At 45.1% G+C, this 20,280-nt stretch overlaps 1 protein-coding gene across 4 annotated transcripts in view; it reads right to left on the bottom strand.

Moving 5' to 3' along the window:
- Positions 1-20,280, bottom strand: part of Klhl18 (kelch like family member 18) — a 64,926-nt gene that overhangs the window by 25,644 nt on the left and 19,002 nt on the right. For 3 of the 4 annotated variants that reach the window (XM_028785399.1, XM_028785398.1, XM_028785400.1), the window contains exons 2-3: positions 4,106-4,236; positions 668-808 (exon numbers count right to left, since the gene is read on the bottom strand). In XM_028785399.1, the coding sequence (XP_028641232.1) occupies positions 668-808; positions 4,106-4,236 (272 nt within the window). The remainder of the gene's footprint in view (positions 1-667; positions 809-4,105; positions 4,237-20,280) is intronic. The other variant, XM_028785401.1, reaches the window with a different exon arrangement.

The raw sequence follows: 20,280 nt of genomic DNA, 5'->3' as shown, positions 1-20,280 counted from the left end.
ATATATATATATATATACACACACATACACACACATACATACATATATATACACACATACACACATATGAACACACATATACACACACATACATACATATATATATATACACGCACATACACACACATACATACATATACACACACATACAGATGATAAAAGAAGTCATCATTTGAGAGGGACTTGGGGAGCACAGGAGGAGAGGAGGACTTGGGGAGCACAAGAGAAGAGGAGAGGGAGCTGGGGAGCACAGGAGGAGAGGAGAGGGAGCTGGGGAGCACAGGAGGAGAGGAGGACTTGGGGAGCACAGGAGGAGAGGAGAGGAAGACTTGGGGAGCACAGGAGGAGAGGGATGGAAACTGATGTAAATACGTAACAAATTCTCAAAAAAAAATTAAATTTAAAATTAAGGAAAAAAAGAGGGGAAAATTTGCTAAATGAACTGAGGATCAGATTGAAAAGGGACAGTCTCAAAGGGTCTATGTCATGCCACAAGGGTCTATGTAAGCGCCCAAGCAGTTGGGTCCTGCACAGTACTGATCCCTAGAAATGCCATTTCTACAGAGTAACTCCCAGCTCATTGTTCAAACACTCTAGACACACCATTAGCTCAGCAAGGCAGCAGCGATCCAGAGCAGAGCCCGGCCCCACCATCTGCTTTGCTCACCTTTCTCGGAGGAATGTGCAGCAAGCATCTTTGATGCTCTGCAGCTGCAGGAAGCTTGCCCCCATCAGCAGTGATTGCACATTTTGCTGGTCGATAGCCAGGTTGCCATTATAAGCAAAGTTGATGAGAGCCTCCAGGGCGCTAGGAGGAAGAGGGAAAGCATGAGAAGCTCTTCAGGGACGAGTCTGGCCCACAGGTCACCTGGTCCTAACTGAACAGACACGACTGTCTACAGTGGTTTGAGTAAGAGTGTCCCCCAAAGGCTCATATATTTGAATGTTGGCCAGCAGGGAGTGGCACTACTTGAGAGGGACTAGGAGGTGTGGCCTTTCTGGAGTAAGTGCCAGTGGGCTTTGGGGTTTCAAAAACTCAAGCCAGCCCCAGTGTCTCTCTTCCTGCTGCCTGCAGACCTGGAAGGATGTGAAGCTCTCAGCTCCTTCTCCAGCACCATGTCTGCCTGTGTGCCACCATGCTCCTGCCGTGATGAGAATGGACTAAACCACTGATGCTGTAATAAGTCTCAATTAAATGCTTTCTTTCATTAAGCATTGTCGTAGCCATGGTGTCTCTTCATAGCTGTAGAACACCAAGAAACTACCTGAAGAAAGATAAGCCATGTTCAAAAATTCCTTTGAGGCTGAAGAAATGACTCTGGCTACAAGTGCTTACTGTGCAATCATGAGGGCTGAGTTTGGATCCCAGCACCCATGTAGCAAGCGAGTGTCCCACAAATGCCTGCAGTCCTGGCTCCTAAGAATCTAATACCTTCTTCTGGCATCCATGGGTGTTGGTCATAGGCACACTCACCTGCATGCGCATATGTGTACATACACTCACACAGTCACACACACACAAATAAACAAATCCTTTTTGAAAATCTGGTTAGCTGAGTTGAAGGTGGCAGCACATCCTGTGAGTTTAAGACAGGAGGATCTCAGGTTCAAGGTCCAGCCTATGCTATGAGTAAGACATCTCAAACAAACAAACAAAACCTGCTTTATTGAGAATATTTTAAATGGAATTATTATTTCATCACAGCCAAAGATTCATCCTGGTCAGGTGTGGTGGTGCACACCTTTAACCCCAGCTCTTAGGAGTCAGAGGCAGGCCGGTCTGGTTTAAATAGTGAGAACCTGCCTCAAAACAACAACTGAATAACTGTCCACATGTATTTTTTTTCAGAATCCTAATAAAAGAAACAGCCATTTACAACCTCTCTGTTGAAAAGTTAATGGTGGCTGTCTTTCTTGTTCTGCATCTCTGTCCATCCATACATGTAATCAATGTGGACAAAGTCGTAAAGTGTTTTACTAACCCCTTTCTCCTTCTGCTACGCTAGCTTCGGGGTCACTGTTTTGGGGTGGCTGCTGTATAATAGTACTAAAATATGTTTGAATTTCTTGCTTTTATTATCAGGCACCATGACTACTGCCATTATAAATATTGCCATTATCCATTTTTTAATTTGGGAGTAAATGTTTAGGGAGAGATTTCTAACTTTGTGGTTTTGACTTTGTATTTGTTCCCACAGAGAATGAAATCGGAATTCCAGCTGTGGAGCTCTGGCCTCTCCACCGCTCTGATCTCTTCTACCCTGGCCTCTCTCACTGTGTCCAGCATTCTGAGCACACTCTCACCCTCCGCCGGGCTGCTCCCTCTCTCTGGAGGACTGCTCCTGCATTTTCCCGACCACATCACTGCCCTCTGTAACTCTTACTTCTCCTTCTTCCCCCTTCCTTTGTTCTGCTTGTTTGTTTTGAACAGGATCTCTTCTTTTAGCCTTGACTATCCAAGAACTCACTCTGTAGACCAGGCTGGCCTCAAACTCACAGAGATCTGCATGTCTCTGCCTCCCAAGTGCTGGGGTTAAAGGTATGTGCCATCTCCTCCCAGATTCATTCTTTCTTTCTTTCTTTCTTTCTTTCTTTCTTTCTTTCTTTCTTTCTTTCTTTCTTTCCTTTTTTCTTTTTTCTTTTTCTTTTTTTTTTAAAATAGGCCGTGTAGCACAGGCTGGCCTCAAACTCACTATGTAACAAAAGGTGACTTTCGAACTCCTTACCTTCCTGCCTCCACCTCCTGAGTGACAGGATTACGGGCGTACGCCACCACACTCTATGCTCTGCTGGGGACTGAACCCAGGGCTTTGTGTGTGCTAGGCAAGCACTGTAACAACTGAGCTACACACCCCAGCCTGCTTTGCTTTCCTCATGTTACTCCCAGCTGCATATCACTGCTTCCACCCCGAGCTGGGCACAACACGGACGCTGTTCAGTGAGGCACTTGAGTACTCAGGTCATTCACACAGCTCCTTCAGACACAGTCTGACACTGAAAGGATAGGCCTAGCCCATTCTCTTCAGTTTTTGGATCCATCAAATGACTATTAAATCTGCCACTTTCTAGATTTAAGCTGTCCCTTATAATACAGTGGCTATTATCCACATATATTATTTAGAATTAAATTTAAATAAATTAAAATGAAATAAAATTTAAAAATTAGACTTTCTGTCTCAGAGTCACATTTCTTTTTCTTTTTTTTTTTTTAAGATTTATTTATTTATTTTATGTCTGAGTACACTGTAGCTGTCTTCAGACACACCAGAAGAGGGCATCCAATCTCATTACGGATGGTTGTGAGCCACCATGTGGTTGCTGGGATTTGAACTCAGGACCTCTGGAAGAGCAGTCAGTACTCTTAACCGCTAAGCCATCTCTCCAGCCCCTCAGAGTCACATTTCAAGTACTCAGTAACCACACTGTGCGGTGCCTACCAACAAATCCACATGGAAGGTTGAGGCAAGATGACTGCCACTTTAGGCCAGCCAATAACAAGATAAAATGAAAGTTTATTCCCATACTACAGAAGGCTTAATGGATAATAGAGTTCTAGACTGAAAAAATGTGTCACAATGTTTACTTGAAAAACTATTCTTCTAGCCCAGAAATGTAGACAGTAATAAATATATTTACTACACCGGCACCCAACCCTAGTTTAAAAAATATTGGATTCTATGTATTAAATGTGTTACTTAATAACGGAGTAAAAACACCACCAAAACTCCCACAAGGCAGGCATGACAGAACACATGTACAATTCCAACACCAGCGAGCTATACAGCCAGGAGGATTTCTAGTTGAGTGTGAGGCTAGCCTGGGCTACACAAGACTCTGTTAAACCAGTGAGTCTCCTTCATTTCAGCCCACCTCACATCACTGACTGAGGCGCTGGCCTCTGCTAATTCCCCACATGTGTGGAGCTTCTCCATCACAGCTTGCTCTACTGCAGGCCCTCATAAGGTCCAAGGCTCAGGTTGAATCTGGCCACGGGAATGGCAGCACGTAATGGCAGCAGGGGTGGTGGGGGTGGGGGGGTTGGCCCCGGGAAGCGTAATGAGGGGGGGATGTCTGGCCACAGGAAGCATAACGGTGGGGTCAGTACCTTGGGTCCATTCCCTGCATTACAATCTCATCCTGCTTGCACTCCATCATGTCATTCGTAAACATAGCGTGGAAGTACGGGATGGAGGCCGCTAAGACGATCCGGTGAGCACTGAATTTGTGGTCCCCGATCTGTGGGCCAAAGAGAATACAAGGACAAATATTGAGGAACACTGATATAAAAGCCCAATCTTGCCTTCCACAGATTACTCCTCTGCTCATGGCAGTGACAGGGAAGACATCCCAGGGATGGAGGACAAACAAGGCTCATCACAGAGACCCTGCACATGTAAAACCCAGTGCGCTCAGTGATGGTGGAAGTGATGAGATGTAAAGGCAGTAAACGAAAGTAAGCCGGGATGCGACAGGTGCCAGTTTTTATTTACCGTGCAGCCCCTCCCATTCTCTCAAACACACATTGCTTCAGCACTTTATGGAAACTCTGGGTTTGTTAGAAGACAGATTTATTAAGAGACAAAAAACTCAAAAAAGAAAAACCACAGAAACAGTGACAAGAAATGGAGAGGAAAATTAGGCCTGACTTGAAGGGGTGCGAGGAAAGGATCTAGAACACAGGAAGCAGCTCCCATGGTGTCTGGGAAAATAACCCTGGCAGAAGGGCTTATGCTACAGACAGGCTAGTCCAAAGGATCAGAGGTCATGTGTTTGATAGTACAAAGGGTCAGAGGTCATTTCTTTCTCCAACAGCCTCTTTCTAGTCCTATTTATTTTGTGTCAGGGTCTTGCTATGTAGCCCTAGTTGGCCTGAACCTGAACTCAGAGAGGTCTGCCTCCCTCTGCCTCCTGAGTGTTGGCATCAAGGTGTGTGCTACCACGCCCAGCTCTACTGGGCTATTTTAAAATTTTAAAAAATATTCTTTTTTTTTTTTTCTGAGACAGGGTTTCTCTGTGTAGCCCTCACTGTCCTGGAACTCACTCTATAGGTTGTCCTGCCTCTGCCTCTGGAGTACTGGGATTAAAGGCATGTACCACCACTGTCCAGCTTTAACATTTTTATTTGTATATGTATGTGTGTCTGTATACTATGTGTGTGCAGGTGCCTGTGGGGTCAGAAGAAGACATCAGATCCCCTGGAGTTATAGGTAGTTGGTTGTGAGCTGCCCAGTGTAGGTAGTGCTGGGAACTGAGCTGAGATCTTCTGGAAGAGAAGGTGCTCTTAACACTGTGCCATCTTTTCAGTCCCTAATATCAGGTATTTTTGCTTCTAGTTTGTTGTTTTGGAGCTTTCTTTCTTTTGTTTGTTCATTTTTTCAAAACGGGAGTTTTTCTGTGTAACCTTGGCTGTCCTCGAACAGAATCTGTAGATAAGGCCTGCCTCTGCCTCCCAAGTACTGGGATTAAAAGTTTGCATCACTACTACCTGGCAAATGTGCATTGGTGTTTTGCCTGTATATATATCTGTGTGAAGCTGTCTGATCTCCGAAACTGGAATTACAGCTGTAAGCTTCCATGTAGTTGGCTGGGAAGTGAACTTGGATCCTCTCAAAGAATAGCCAGTACTTGTAAACACTAAGCCACTGCCCCAGCCTGCTTTGGCACATTCTTACAGCTTTCTGAACACTAACCTTGAGTGAGCAGCTATTCTTTCTGGAAGTTTTAGACTTTCTCTGTTTCTGGAGTTCTGAAGTTTCAGGCTCTGTACCTCAGTGGTGGTTTCTCTTGTGCATTCTCTGCTTTATTTTAAATTCTGGAAAAGTATTTTCATATTATTTTATTTTTCTTTTTATGTGTGGGTATATATGTAATATATATGTGTGTGTTCAGGTGTGTTTGATCATGCTTGCACATGTGGAAACCAGAGGTTGACATTGGATGTCTACATAGATTGTGCTTTTTTAAGACTGCATCTGGCACTTGCTGCTGTGTCTAGGCTAGTGGCCAATCCCCTGGGATCTCCCTCCTCTGCACCCAGCACAGGTTATAGATGCGCTGAGACTCCTGGCTTATATGTAAGGACTGGAGATTCCACCTGGGCCCTCGTGACTGCACAGCATACACTTCATTCAGAGTCCTCTCCCTGCCCCTTACACCACTTCCTGGGTGGTTCATTCTACTTGATCATTCTGTGTGAGTGCTGGGACATACATACCACAGTGTGGGTGTGGAGGTCAGAGGACAACTTTCAGGAACTGGTTCTCTTTCCACCTTGGGTTTTAGGATCACATTCAGGTGGTCAGTCTTGTGTTATAAGCATCTGAGGGTGAGCCATCTTGCCAACTTCTGATGCCATTCCCTTGATAGATTCCTCCTTTTCTAGTGCTGTGTGTGTGTTCATTAATGTGGTACGTGTGTGGAAGCCAGAGGTCGATGTTCAGTGTCTTCCTTAATCACTGTGTATTGTTCATGTATGTGTACATGTGTGCGTGTGTATGTACGTGTATGCGTGTGTATGTATGTGTGTGTATAGGCCAGAGATTGATGTTGAGTGTTAACAAAAACTTTCAAATTCACTATTTTTTGAGACAATCTCTTTCACTGAACCTGGAGCTCATATATCCATCCAGCTAGCCTAGCTAGCCAGCCAGCTCCAAGGAGCACCCTGTTTCTGCTTCCCCTGCACGGGAATTACAGGAATGTGCTGTCACGCTGGCTTTTATGAGGATGCTGGGGATCCAATGCAAGTTGTTGAGCTTGCGCAAGTATTCCACCAACCAGCCTTTCCTCTGTCTTCTCTTCCTAAGTAAATCCACATCCCCGTCTATTTGTATTTGAACATGCACCATAGTGTACCTATATTGAACAGGAAAAACAAAACTAACAAAAACATCCCCCTAAACTAAAAAATCTATCCTTTTCCCTCAAAATCCCAAGTGTTAGACTTAAAGATTCTGATCACCAGGCAGGGTCTTTAGTCAAGACAGGTTTTTGTTTTTGTATTGGTGACTGAACTCAGAGTCTCTCTTGTGCCAGGCGAGCACTCTAGCCCTGAGCTACATCCCCAACCTAAGCCGGGGTCTGGCTGGGTCGCTCAGGCTGTCCCTGCCCATCCTGCTGCAGTCTCCCATCCCCAACCTAAGCCGGGGTCTGGCTGGGTCGCTCAGGCTGTCCCTGCCCATCCTGCTGCAGTCTCCCATCCCCAACCTAAGCTGGGGTCTGGCTGGGTCACTCAGGCTGTCCCTGCCCATCCTGCTGCAGTCTCCCAGGCAGCCGAGCTTACACCTACATGCCGGCACTTTCAGCCTTGCTCTTTAATATTTATTTATCAAAGAGGCAGAGTGTGTATATGCTTTGTTTCAGCAGTTTTTTGTGACAAAATCTCCTAGAGCTGAGGCTGGCCTTGGCCTCCTGATCCTTTTGTCTCTGCCTCTCAAGTGCAGGCTTACAGGCTTGCCCCTGAAATCCTCACAACACACAGGAGCACACTACCTCATGTCTGTGATTTCCAAGACTATGCCTAGTGGAGCTATAGCGCGTGCACACACACAGCTACCCAGTGATTTTCAGACCCCAATGATCTCACTCTCTTTTGTGTGACTCCATCATTTGCCCTAAGTTTCTAAACAGATATTGACTGACAAGTATGGAAACTGGAGGTTCTCGGGGCTCAGTCGTCAGGGTATGTGACAGCAGGCAGGGCTTCCCTCGGACAGAGACTCTATGTCCACTCTTTGTATAAGCCAAGCAGCATGAGCGCCTGCTGTGGTTTTGTTACAAGTGGTTTGGACTTTCCAGTTGCAGTTGATGTCTTTTTCTTAGAAGCTGCTAAGAGGACCATGCATTCAGAAGCATTCTATGTGTCTTTAAGTCCTGTCTGTGCCCCTGTCGGCAGCTGTGATAGGCAAGAGCTAATTACTGAATATCTTTAAGGTATTTTTTTCTTCTGGTGATGGGCATTGAACCTTGGGTCCTGTATGTGCCATGCAAGTACTCTACAATGAGCTGCATCGTCAGGCTGGAAGGAGGGTTTGAAGTTTGAGGCCAGAGTGGACTATACATGTAGTACATTCCAGAAACAGTTTTAGCTATGTAGTAAGATCCTGTCTCAAAAAATCCAGGAGCCAGGAGTGGTGGTGCACATCTTCAGCCCCAGTATTTGGAAGGGAAAGGTGGGAAGATCTCTGAGTTTGAGGCCAACCTGGTCTACATATTGAGTTCTAGGGTAGCTGAAGCCACATGGAGAGACCCTGTCATAAACAAACCACATACATACACACACACACACACACACACACACACACACACGTCCAAAAGACACTGACTCAAAAAGTAACAAGTAAAGGTAGGTGTGGTGGCATGTCTTTAATCTCAACACTGGGGAGGTAGAGAGACAGGAGGATCTCGGTGGGTTTGCAAGCCTAGTTTCAGGTAAGCCTGGTTTACAAAGAGTTTCAGGCCAGTCAGAGCTACAATAGTGAAATCCTGCTCAACTAAAATAAAGCCAAAATATTTGCTAGGCTCTTGCTCTGTGTCCTTTCTAGGAAAGAAAAATATGATATATTCCAACTGCAAGAGTTTCCAAGCAATTGTCACCTTTCTGTGTGCCCTGAATAAGTCTCCTTTGCCCCCAAGACACAGTCTTCAACTGTAATGTAACAAGACTTAACTGGACCAGCACCTCTGCCTCCCATAATATGGTACCCCTAGCACAAATTTGGAAAAGCTCATATTCTGAACATGAAGGCATCTACATACTTTGCAAAGCGGCTGCGGGCACACAGAGATGATATTTGTACAGTCTACAGACTGGTGTACATGTGGAGCTGAGAGGCCTGAGCCCTGTTGCAGGCGCCTCCCTGGTCAGTACAGCTGGAGACTGAGAGTAAACAAGAACGACCGGAGGCTGGAGCTCCTGGTTGTCTCCCGCAGATTTGTTTTTACACACATAAACCTTCCCATTTTCTTTCTTGGAAAGATAAGGAAACAACATTCCTAGCTCTGTCCCAGTGGTATCTTAGTATCTAGTAGGTCCTGCAGTCCACACAGCAAATCGTGTTTCCTATTACAGGCAGCTGCAACATTCAGCCAGCTGCTTGTTCAGTTTGGAAAGACAGAAGCGCAAAATCTGGGTTAGGAGACAGGTGTTCCTGGGGAAAGCAAGGGCTACTCTCACAACAGAAACATCCTGATACTATTGCTTCTACTTTGAATGAGCTCACAAGGAACATGTGAAACAAATGGTAGGCGCCTCACTGATGTACAGTTATAAATACCCTTGGGGATGATGTGGGTTAAGACTGAGCTTTTAAGGCAGACACGAGAGACGCTGACAATGCTTGACAAACAGCTGTCTGTAATTCTTCTGAGGCATTGAGTCATACTGGTTTCGAAGTTGGTATGTAAGACTGCATCTGTAATATGAAGCACCACCCTCACCAGGGCATGGTGGCACAGGCCCAGAATTCAGTGTTAGCCTGAGAGGTGAAGGTAGGAGGATCAGGAGTTCAAGGCTGCCCTTGGGCACAAAGCAAGTCCGAGGCCAGCTGAAGGTACAGGGCCTCATTTCAAAATATGGGAGATGGGGATCTGTAAAGACCTAGGCATGAAGCTAGGTTTTTGTGGTGTGCATCTGTAGTTCTAGGGCTTGGGAGGCTGAGACAAGAGGATTGCCACAGTTCAAAACCAGCCTGGCTTACAAACATCAAGAGCTAGGTATGGTGACAGGCATCTGTAGTCTCAGCTTCTTTCCTTCCTTCCTTCCTTTCTTTCATGTGAGTACACTTTGCTATCTTCAGATGCACTAGAAGAGGGCATCAGATCCCATTCCAGATGGTTGTGAGCCACCATGTAGTTGCTGGGAATCGAACTCAGGACCTCTGGAAGAGCAATACAGTGCTCTTAACCACTGAGCCATCTCTCCAGCTCCTCAGCTACTTCTGTAGAAGGCTATAAGGATAACTTGAGCCCAAGAGTTTACAATCATCCTGACAACAAAGGTAGGCTGAGGATGGGGCTGGGAGGAGAGGAGGGACTGGTACTTCGATCAGGCTGTAAAGTAAATGAATAAATAAATAAATGAATAAGAAAAAAATGAAGCTTAGCTGGATGGCAGAGGCCTGTAATCTCAGTATTTTGAAGTGTGATGTAGGAAGATGGCAAGACTAAGTGTGTTTTGGGATAGAGAGTGAGTTCAAGGCCAGCCAGGGCAACTTCTGAGACCTCATCTCAAAATGAAAAGGAAAGAAGCTAATGACATATCGGTACAGGGCTCCATCTCCAGGAGCAGACACACACATATGTGATTCAGTACATGTGAGAAGCTGCATGGATAGATTAAACTTCAAATGTAAGCTAGAAAGAGGTAAATATAAGACTTTTTAGGAAAAACAGCACATCGTGGTAGATAAAAACAGGTACTATGGATGAGCACAATGACACACACTTTTAATCCCAGCACGTTTGAGGTCCGCCTGGTCAAATAGCAGCCAGAGCTACGTAGTAAGGCCCTGTCTCAAAACAGCATCATCAACAACAAACCAACTCTGGAGGCAAACTGCCAGCTTCAAATCTAGTTCCTACCATGTAGTTATGTCTGTGTGCCTTAATTTTTTGTAAAACAGTGAAAATAGTACCTTTCTCAGGGGCTGTCATGAGGATTAAATTAGCTAACAACTGCAAAGCATTTAAAACAACTCAGACCATTGCTCAATAAAGAAACTGAAAGAATGTTTAATGAAAGTTACTTTTCTTTTTTTTTTGTTTGTTTGTTTGTTTTGTTTTCAAGACAGGGTTTCTCTGTATAGCCCTGGCTGTCCTGGAACTCTGTAGACCAGGCTGGCCTTGAACTCAGAAATCCACCTGCCTCTGCCTTGAAAGCTACTTTTCATGGAGAAGTTGTCAAACTATGTCCTAAGGGTCAAATCTGTCCTATCCCCTGTCTCGGTATGGCCTGTGAGTAAAGAACAGTTTTGCACTTTTAAGGGGCTAGGAGTAAAAACTAAAAGAAGAGTGATATCTTAGGATGCTAAGATCTGGGCATGAAGTATGGCCCATGGCTCGTGTGCTCAAGGCTTGGTCCTGAGCTCACAGTGCTATATGGGAAGGCCTACCTGGAGGAAGTGTGCACAGGAGTGTGTTCCTAGGGACAGTGTCTTGTCCTGGCCCCTTCCTTTTCCAATTTCTGCTTCCTGTGTACCATAAGGTGAGGAACTCTGCTCTGCCATGCCCTCCTCACCATGGTGGGCCAACAGCTCTGTCAACACTGACTTTGGTAATACTGGATACCAAAGTGGAAAGAATTCAAATTTCAGCATTCAGATATGGTCCAAATTATGCTCATACTTGTGTTTCTTTTCCAGTATGGTACTAGGAATTGAATCTGTGGTCTGTACACACTGCACAGGCACTCTGCAGACTGACAAAGTTCAGTAGCTGTGAGTGACTGACTGCCCACAAACCAAAAACAGTTACTATCTGACCTTTTACAGAACATGTTTGCTCTAGAGTCACAGGGAACAAATACCAAGAAGGAAGTGAGCAAGTCCTCCAGAAAAGAGGAAGTGGCAATTCTTAATTAAAACCCTCAGCCCTGGGAACACCTCCCTTAGCTCCTCTCCACACTTCCCTCAATAAATCTACATGTGCTCTGCTAAAAACAAAGCAATACCCCTAACCGAATTACTCCTGATTTCCAGCTGAAGTTCATGGACTCTCTTAGCCAAATCAGCAAAAACTATCTGTAGTCTGTGGAATTCAACACCGACTAGACACAAAATGTTCCCTCCTTCGTAGACTGCAGAAAAGCTCAGCCTGAAATCAAAGCCTTTAATCCCCAGGACCTGCCTTTGTGTTCAACAGTCTCATGTGGCTCAAGCTGGCTTTGAACTTGCTATGTAACTGAGGCCCATGTGGACTTCTGAGTCTCCTGCTTCAGCCTCCCTAGTGCTAGGGTTATAAGTATCACCACCATGCCTCATGCCTCTATTCTCTGAGACAGGATCTTGCTATATAGTCCTAGCTGGCCTACAACTTTAGCCCAGGCTGCCTTCAACTCACAGTAATCCTCCTGCTTCAGTCTCCCAAGCACTAGGATTATAGGCATGTGTCACCATAGTCAGCTCTATGTCGTTAGCCTTCTCTTTTAACTGTGTGTATGCGTGTGTGCACACACATAAATATAGATGCCCATAGAGGATAGAGCCATCGTGTTTCCCTGAAGCTGAAGTTAAAGGTGATCCTGAGCCTCCTCATGAAGATACTGGGAACTGAACCCTGGTTCTCGGCAAGAGTAGTACACATTTAACCTCCAGCCATCTCTCTACTCCTATTGGTTCCTTTTTCTTTTCTTAATGTTACAGTATTGAGTGAATATGGATGGGAGGTAAACAGGTAAACATTCAGGTACGTTTCTATCTTGTAATTCCTGCCCCTCTCCCTTCCCTGCTGAGGACTGAACCCGGGAGCATGCTAGGCAGCATTCCTACTATTTAGCCCAAGTCTACAATGTACTTTTTGTCCTTGTGTTGTACTGGGAATTGAACCTTTGAACTTACACACACTAAGGAGACATTCTGTAACTGAGCTATGCCTCCAGCTCTCTGCAATCTTCAGGCAACACAGCTTCTTTGGGAAGCTTCAAGTTTTTCTCTCAAAACTTGAGACTGGGGGTTGGAGAGAGAATTCAGTGTGTTTAGAGCTTGTATTGCTCTTATAAAGGGCCTGAGTTTGGCTCCCAGCACCCACAGCAGGTGGATTCACAATGGTCTGTATCCAGCTTCCAGGGACCTCATGACCTCTACCAGCTGCTCTGAGTGCTACACTAGCATGCAGATATACGCATATACAAATAATTTTATTTTTTTCAAACTTTTTTTTTTTTTTTTTTGGTTTTTCGAGACAGAGTTTCTCTGTGTAGCTCTGGCGCTGTCCTGGAACTCACTCTGTAGACCAGGCTGAACTCAGAAATCCGCTTGCCTCTGCCTCCCAAGTGCTGGGATTAAAGGCGTGCGCCACCACTTCCCAGCTACAAATAATTTTAAAAATGGAAAAAACAAAGCTTTAAACTGATCAAATGAGGCCACCCACACTATTGAAAGGTAATTATCTGTATGTAGTTTATTGATTAAAAATTTTTTTTTCCTCCTGGCAGTGGTTGTGCACGCCTTTAATCCCAGCACTTGGGAGGCAGAGGCAGGCGGATTTCTGAATTCAAGGCCAGCCTGGTCTACAGGGTGAGTTCCAGGACAGCCAGGGCTACATAGAGAAACTCTGTCTCAAAAAAACAAAACAAAACAAAATTTCCCCCCCAAGACAGGGTTTCTTCGTGTAGCCTTGGCTGACCTGGAATTTAACTCTGTAGACCACCATGGTGGCCTCAATCTCAGAGATCTACCTGTTTCTACCTCCCGAGAGCTAGGACTAAAGGCATGTGCCACAATTGCCCAGCTGGTTAAAATATTAATTACACTAAAAGTATTTTCCAGCACTGGTGTTTGGCCAACTGGGCACCAGAGTCTACTAAGACAATTTTAGTTGCTATATCAAAGTGCTCATCCTCCATGTGCGTCAGTGCTTGCTAAGTACAGCCCCTTTGGAAAACAAGCTGGCAACTCTTCTATACAAATACCATAGACAACAGCCTTTGTACTGAGGACATTTATCAAAAAACAAACAAAAACAAAAAGACCCCCAAACCTAAAAGTCATGTATGATCATTTATATAAAGTCCACAGCTTTATTTGTAACAGTCAAAAATGAAAACATCCTTTGGTGTCTAAATGATTAAACAAACTATAGTACATGCATTGCTACTCAGAAATGTGAAAGAAAAAAAAGCTGTCAACAAACTCAGTTTGGATGGACTTCTAAGGCATTATGTCCTGTGGAAAACAGCCAATCTTAAATGCCACGCCTGCTAAGATTCCACTGACAGCACTGTTTTTAAATGAGAGATGAAGAGGAGGAGCTGACTGGTGGTGACCACCTGTACTTCCCGATACACAGGATGAGGCAGGAGAGTTACTTGCGTCTAACAGGTAAAAGCCAACCTGAGTACCCTAGTAAGACCCGAATGAAGTAAAAGAAAGGATGGAGGAATGGCTTAGTGGTTAAGGGCACTTGCTATACTTCCAGAAGGCCAAAGTTTGGTTCCCAGCACTCATGTTAGGTGGCTCACAACCACCCACAATTCCAGCTCCCGGCAATCACCCCCACCAGGAGCGGCCCTGTGATGGAACTCAGATGGCCAGGCTTTTACCCTCCAATCTATTTTGGCAGATTAGAAGAAGTTTCTGGATGAGTACACTCGGTGTATAATTGTGTCTGCTCATGTCAGTCTCCACTATTTTGCCCAAACCCAACCTACCCTGTCTGTTTCACTTGGTTCCTTCCACCTCCATGCCTCTCCTTTAAGCTGCTGGCAATTGCACAAAATGTCTGTCTCCTTGCCTGGATCTTTATCTCCCAGGCTTCTGTCTAGTGAATTATTCCTCAGCTTTGAAGACACAGCTAAGACACACTGAGGCCTCCTGTGATTTCTAGGCAGGCAGTGCTCTCCTCTGTGTAGCACTGATACAAGCCTCCAGCACATACTGTTTTAGCCCTCATGAGTATCACTCCATCCAGGCTGAATACTCTGCCTACATTGGAAGGCCTGTAACACATGGTTCATATATGAGTGTATTTAATTAATCCTAAAGCTTGTTTCATTTAAAAAAACTCCTGCATCTGAGATAGGTAATAAAATTGTTAATGAATCATCTTTTTAACTTGCCCCTTTAGCTAAGACTGGTGGGACCGCACAAAGTGGTAGATACAGGTGGCTCACCTTAGGAAGAGCTCTCCAGCATCACCTGAAACTTCAGCAGGCGTGGCAAAGGGCCAGGCTTGATTTCAAAGTTACCAATACAATCAGCCCTGAAGAAATAAGTGAGCTACACCAGCCTCTTTGTTCAGATGGGCTTCTAATAGGCTAGAATATAGAAAACTGTCAAGGAAGCAGGGGCAGAGGGGGGGTCTCCTTGTCTTCAAATGCTGGTGATCTGCCCACCAGCCCAGAATACTAACAGAGGAATCTTGTCCAGCTCACCAGAAGCAGAAATGAGACTAGCCCTTACAAACCCACAGGGCTGGGAAATAGATGGCAAGCATTTTCAAATACACTAGGTTCAGCCTGAGGTTTTGGCAGTGTTTTAAAGTACACTGCACCAAAAAGGGGGTCGGGTTGGGAGTCATGGTGGCACACATCTTTAAACTCAGCACTCAAGAGGTAGAAGCAGGTGGATCTCTGAGTTTGAAGCTAGCCTGGTCTACAGAGTGAGTGTCAGGATAGCCAGGACTACACAGAGAAACTCCATCTCAAACAAATAAAATAAAACATAGAAGGAATATTCTAAACTATTTGGTCTTTCTGCTTTTTGGACCCCACTGGGTAGGAACTCATGAAGGCAGGGCAAGTTGCTGAGAGTTGACAATGAGATGTGGGGTCACATCCCACACAAAGAGCAGGTTAAGACATTCAAGCCTGGGCTGGAGAGATTGCTCAGCGGTTAAGAGCGCTGACTGCTCTCAAAAAACCAAGAAAAAAAAAAAAAAAAAGCACTGACTGCTCTTCCAGAGGTCCTGAGTTCAATTCCCAGCAACCACATGGTGGCATACAACCATCTACAGTGGGGTCTGATGCCCTCTTCTGGTGTGTCTGAAGACAGCAAGAGTGTACTTACATACATAAAATAAATAAATAAATCACTTTAAAAAAAAAAAAGACATTCAAGCCTATTCCCAGTCTTTCAGAAGCCTATTACCTTTTACCACCATACTTGACAGGGGAGGAGAGGGGAGGGAGGAAGGCAGAGTCCTCAGCAATCTGACTAGACCAACATCAAGAGCTAAGAAGCTATTTCTTACCAGTCCAGAGTCATGAGACCTCATGTGCACAACTGGCTTCCTTCTCACTTTCCACCTCGCTCCTCTAAGACGGACATACTTGAAAAGGCCTGATGCTATTTTCATGCCTGGGCTCTTGAGGCCTCCCTCCCTCAGCCCAGAAAGCCTCTTCCCCCTTTATCTGTCTAAGATCTCTTGGTCCTGCAATGTACCAATCACATCCAATTCTTTCCCACAAAACCTTCTATATTTTAAGTACGTGTCATCCTTTTGGTTTCCTGCAGGTTGCTAGTTACAACTCCACATCATAGAATTTATCACACTCTGTCTTATCTAAAAGTGAGTTGAGGAGTATCTTTGCCACTGATCTCTAAATGCCAAAGACAAATGGTGGTCTCATTCACAGTGTGTTGCCTCACACACCTAGCCAAGCGCCATGCACAGTGAATGTACTTGGCTAGTATGCTGACAGAAGGAACATCACAGACAGACCGCCTTAGCCCTGTGGGGTGATTCAGCAAACACTTCTGAGCATTTGAAACGTTTGAAGGACAAGAAGAGGTAAAGATGGTTCAGATGCTTCAGAAGCTTGCCCTCTAGAGGGGAAAACAAACACACCTATGCTTACTTAGGAGAGGAGAAGCAGAGTGCCAGGGCTTCCAGTACATAGCACATAAGCATCACTAGATCAGCCAGGAGGTGGTGGAGTAGGCTTTTAGTCCCAGCACCTGAAGGCAATGGCAGACAGATCTCTGCATTCCAGGCCAGCCTGGGTTACTCACAAACAAGCCCTGTCTCAATAAACCAAACAAAAAACAAAAACAAACAAACAAGCTTCCAAGCAATGCTGCTGCTCCGGGTCCAATGACAACAGTCTAAAGGGACCTTCTATTGAAGGTATAGTGGAAGAGGGAGTGACTACCCCAGAAGAAACAAGAGAATCACAGAGACTCAATGTTACACAATTACCCACTATGCTAGGACAGGGCAAAAGAAAGAAAACGGGGGTCACTTCCAAACAGAAACGCATGGGTTGGCAGGAAGAGAGGTGTGTGAACTTGTCACTACAACAACATTAAACACAAATGCAGAGTGTTCTCGGACCCTAGTGGCTGCACACACACCCGTGATCACACCTAAGAGAAGGTAGCAGGTCAAGACTTCAAAGTCATCTGTGACATAGCCAGATTGAGACCAGCCAAAGGTATATGAAATCTTGCCTCAAAAGCAAACACACAAAGAACCACTTTCTAGAGTGGGGAAGGTTTGGTTGTTTTTCTCTTCTTGAGAAAAGATGAAAGGACCCTTAAGGCATAGACATGACTCTGCCCTCATAGATATGTCTACAGAGGCCTGGAGCAGCAAGCACAGACTACAGACAGTTACTGCAGGAGACTGGGCAACTAGGAGGGAAGAGCAAGAGGGGTGAGAGGAAAATCTGTACTGAAAACCCATCATCAGGCAGCCTAGGAAAGTCAGCCAGACTATCTGCCAGCAAGTCCCATCGTAAGCACCTTTCGCTGGCCTCTGAGTCAGCAGGGGGAGTGGGGCGGTTTCTGTGAGCAGCTTAGAATAATCGGGCAGTCAGTTCAATCAGCAGCCCCTTCCTAAATCCTCCAGAAAAGTAGCTGCCATCTGTATTTCCCTGCACCCGTGGACAGTGTGATAACTTATTACCTAGTCAAAAACACAAACAACAAGACAGTGTTTACCAAAATAAGGCAGAAGTCCCTTGGAGACACTGGTTGCTGCACATCTGCCTCTTACTCCCCTGACAAGTCCATAACCTTACTTCCAGTGTGCAGAAGAGCAGACTTCCTGGGGTTGTGGGATTGTTTAGTGGTAAAGAGCTCATGGCATGAACATGAGGACCTCAGTTCAGATCCCAGCACCACATAAAAATCAGGTTGAGGTAAAAAGTGTCTGGAATCTCAACAGGAAAGAAGGATCCCTGGAGCTCACTGGTTATTCACTCGAACCCAGCTTACCTCCAGGTTTGGTGAGAGACCTTGTCTCAAAAAACATAAGTGGAGAGCAACTGAGAAAGATCTCTAGTATTGACCTCTGGCCTCCATATGCATGCATACACAGAGGGACAGGTACAAATGCACCATGCAGGTACACATGCATGAGCGAGACATACAAAGAGGCATGAGTACGTGTGTGTGTGTGTGTGTGTGTGTGTGTGTGTGTGTGTGTGTGAGCGCGCACACACACACACACACACACACACACGAATGAAATGAGGTAAAATTTAAAATATAAAAGAATCACCTTCAAGAATGAGCCAGAATTAGTTGTTCTTCCTCTGGTTATTACAACCATCTCCCCTGAACAAAAAAAGACTGGAAAGTGCTGGTAAAATCCTGTGGTTTCCTCATGATCTATGGAGAAATCCTACCGGTTATGCTACAGATTTACCCCTAACCTCTGCCTTGACTCACAGATAACTCATAATGACTTTATTCACTTATTCATAAAGGTATGGTGGTTTGATAAGAGTGGCCCCATACTCACGAGTTTGATTGCTTGACCTATAGGGAGGGGAATTATTAGGTGTGGTCTTGCTGAAGTAGGCATGGCCTTGCTGAGGGAAGTTAGTCACTCTGGGGATGGGCTTTGAGGACTCAGTTTCCTTCTTCTGCCTGCAGATTAAGATATAGAACTCTCAGCTCTTTCTCCAGCACCATGTCAGCCTGGTCGCTGTCATGTTTCCCACCATGATAATAATGGACTAAACCTCTGAACTGCAAGCCTGTTTTCCTTTCTAAGAGCGGCTGTGATGGTGGAGTCTCTTCACAGCAATAGAAACTGTAACTAAGACAGAAGGTGTGCATCTGTTTTGGTTCTGGGATCGTCTCAGGTTCCTCACTGAGCTTAATCCTCTCGCCACTCATAAGGTACTTGAAGAGTCAGAGCTTTAAGCAAGGGACTAGGCTGAGTGGGGAAGAGAGGGACCTTGGTTGACTTCATGCATTTCCTCTTTTCTTTGTGGTTACTCTATTCTTACCATGTCAGCTCCCTGAAGGTTCCACAAAATGACAAACACACATATGTGCCTCCCTCTGGCCCCATGTCTCTTCTTCTTTTCACTCCATACTTCTCCCTGTCCTTTTGGAATGAATTACTCCCTGCCTGTAGATCGATATTCAGAGAGGCTCCTCTGGCAAAACCAGCATTTTCAGGCTCCTTATTCTGCTTAGTTTCTTCACAGACTTATCACTACTGAACATTCATAGCAGGTTTTTGGTTTGCTGTCCTACTATGAGCACAAGCTTACATTCACAAAGACCTTCCTTAAACATGGAAGACAGAGACACATGTGTTGAATAAAATGAAAAGTCATCCAGAGCCAGGTGGTGGTGGCGCACGCCTTTAATCCCAGCACTTGGGAGGCAGAGGCAGGCGGATTTCTGAGTTCGAGGCCAGCCTGGTCTACAGAGTGAGTTCCAGGACAGCCAGGGCTATACAGAGAAACCCTGTCTTGAAAAAAGAAAAAGAAAAAAGAAAGAGTAGGATAACAGGGTCAAAAAGCTGAGCGTGTGAGTACATATGTATGTGTTTCAGTTTGTTGGTTACATAATGATCATTCCTTAAGGTCTACAATAGTTCTCTGGGAAGGCCAGCAAGACGATGTAACAAGTGTTTTGCTAAGCACTTGCTGCACAAGATGGAAGGCCTGAGTTCAATACCCAGAACCCATGCAAAAGCCAGAGGTTCAGGAATGTGAGCATCTGTAATCCCACAGTGAAGGTGGGTGGCCAATCAGCAAAGTGTGCCGTGTTAACACATCTTACATAGAACAGTGCTGGTGGGCCGGCTAGTTAGTGCTGCAGGATATTTAATCACACTGTAAACCCTAAGATTGTGTTGTTTGCTGGAAAAACCTATTTCTAGTTGTGATGTGGCTCAGCCCTCAACACAGACATTTAATCCCTCTGGCTGGAATACAGACACATTGCCCTTAGTACACACCTTTAATTCCAAACAGTGAAGGTAAAGTTAGTTTGAAGAAGGAAGCCCCCATGTTTATAAGTAATGTCTAATTAAATGCCAAAGTAATGAATCAGAGAAAGATTTGACAGAATAGGGTATGCTTAACTTCTTATGAGAAGAGGGAGGAAAGGGAAGCTACTTAAGAGACTAGTGAAAAGAGAGAGGGGGGAGCAGGAGGAAGGGAAAGAGGGAAGGAGGGAGGGAGGGAGGGAGAGAGAGAGAGAGAGGGGAGAAGGCATTTTAACTTCTGTAACTGGTACAATTGTAGAGACTGGTTATATAGAGAGAACAAGCTAGATACAGATGAAGACAGAAGGAGCCAGACAATGAGAAGGAGCCAGAAGATTAGAACAGATTGTCTGAGTAAGTGTGAGGCCACGCAGGGCTACTCGGGAGAAG

This window comes from Grammomys surdaster, unplaced genomic scaffold, assembly GCF_004785775.1.
Source record: "Grammomys surdaster isolate TR1022 unplaced genomic scaffold, NIH_TR_1.0 125216, whole genome shotgun sequence".
NCBI classification, from domain to species: domain Eukaryota; kingdom Metazoa; phylum Chordata; class Mammalia; order Rodentia; family Muridae; genus Grammomys; species Grammomys surdaster.
The sequence above is the reverse complement of the archived record's forward strand: the minus strand, read 5'-3'. Positions and strand labels throughout refer to the sequence as shown.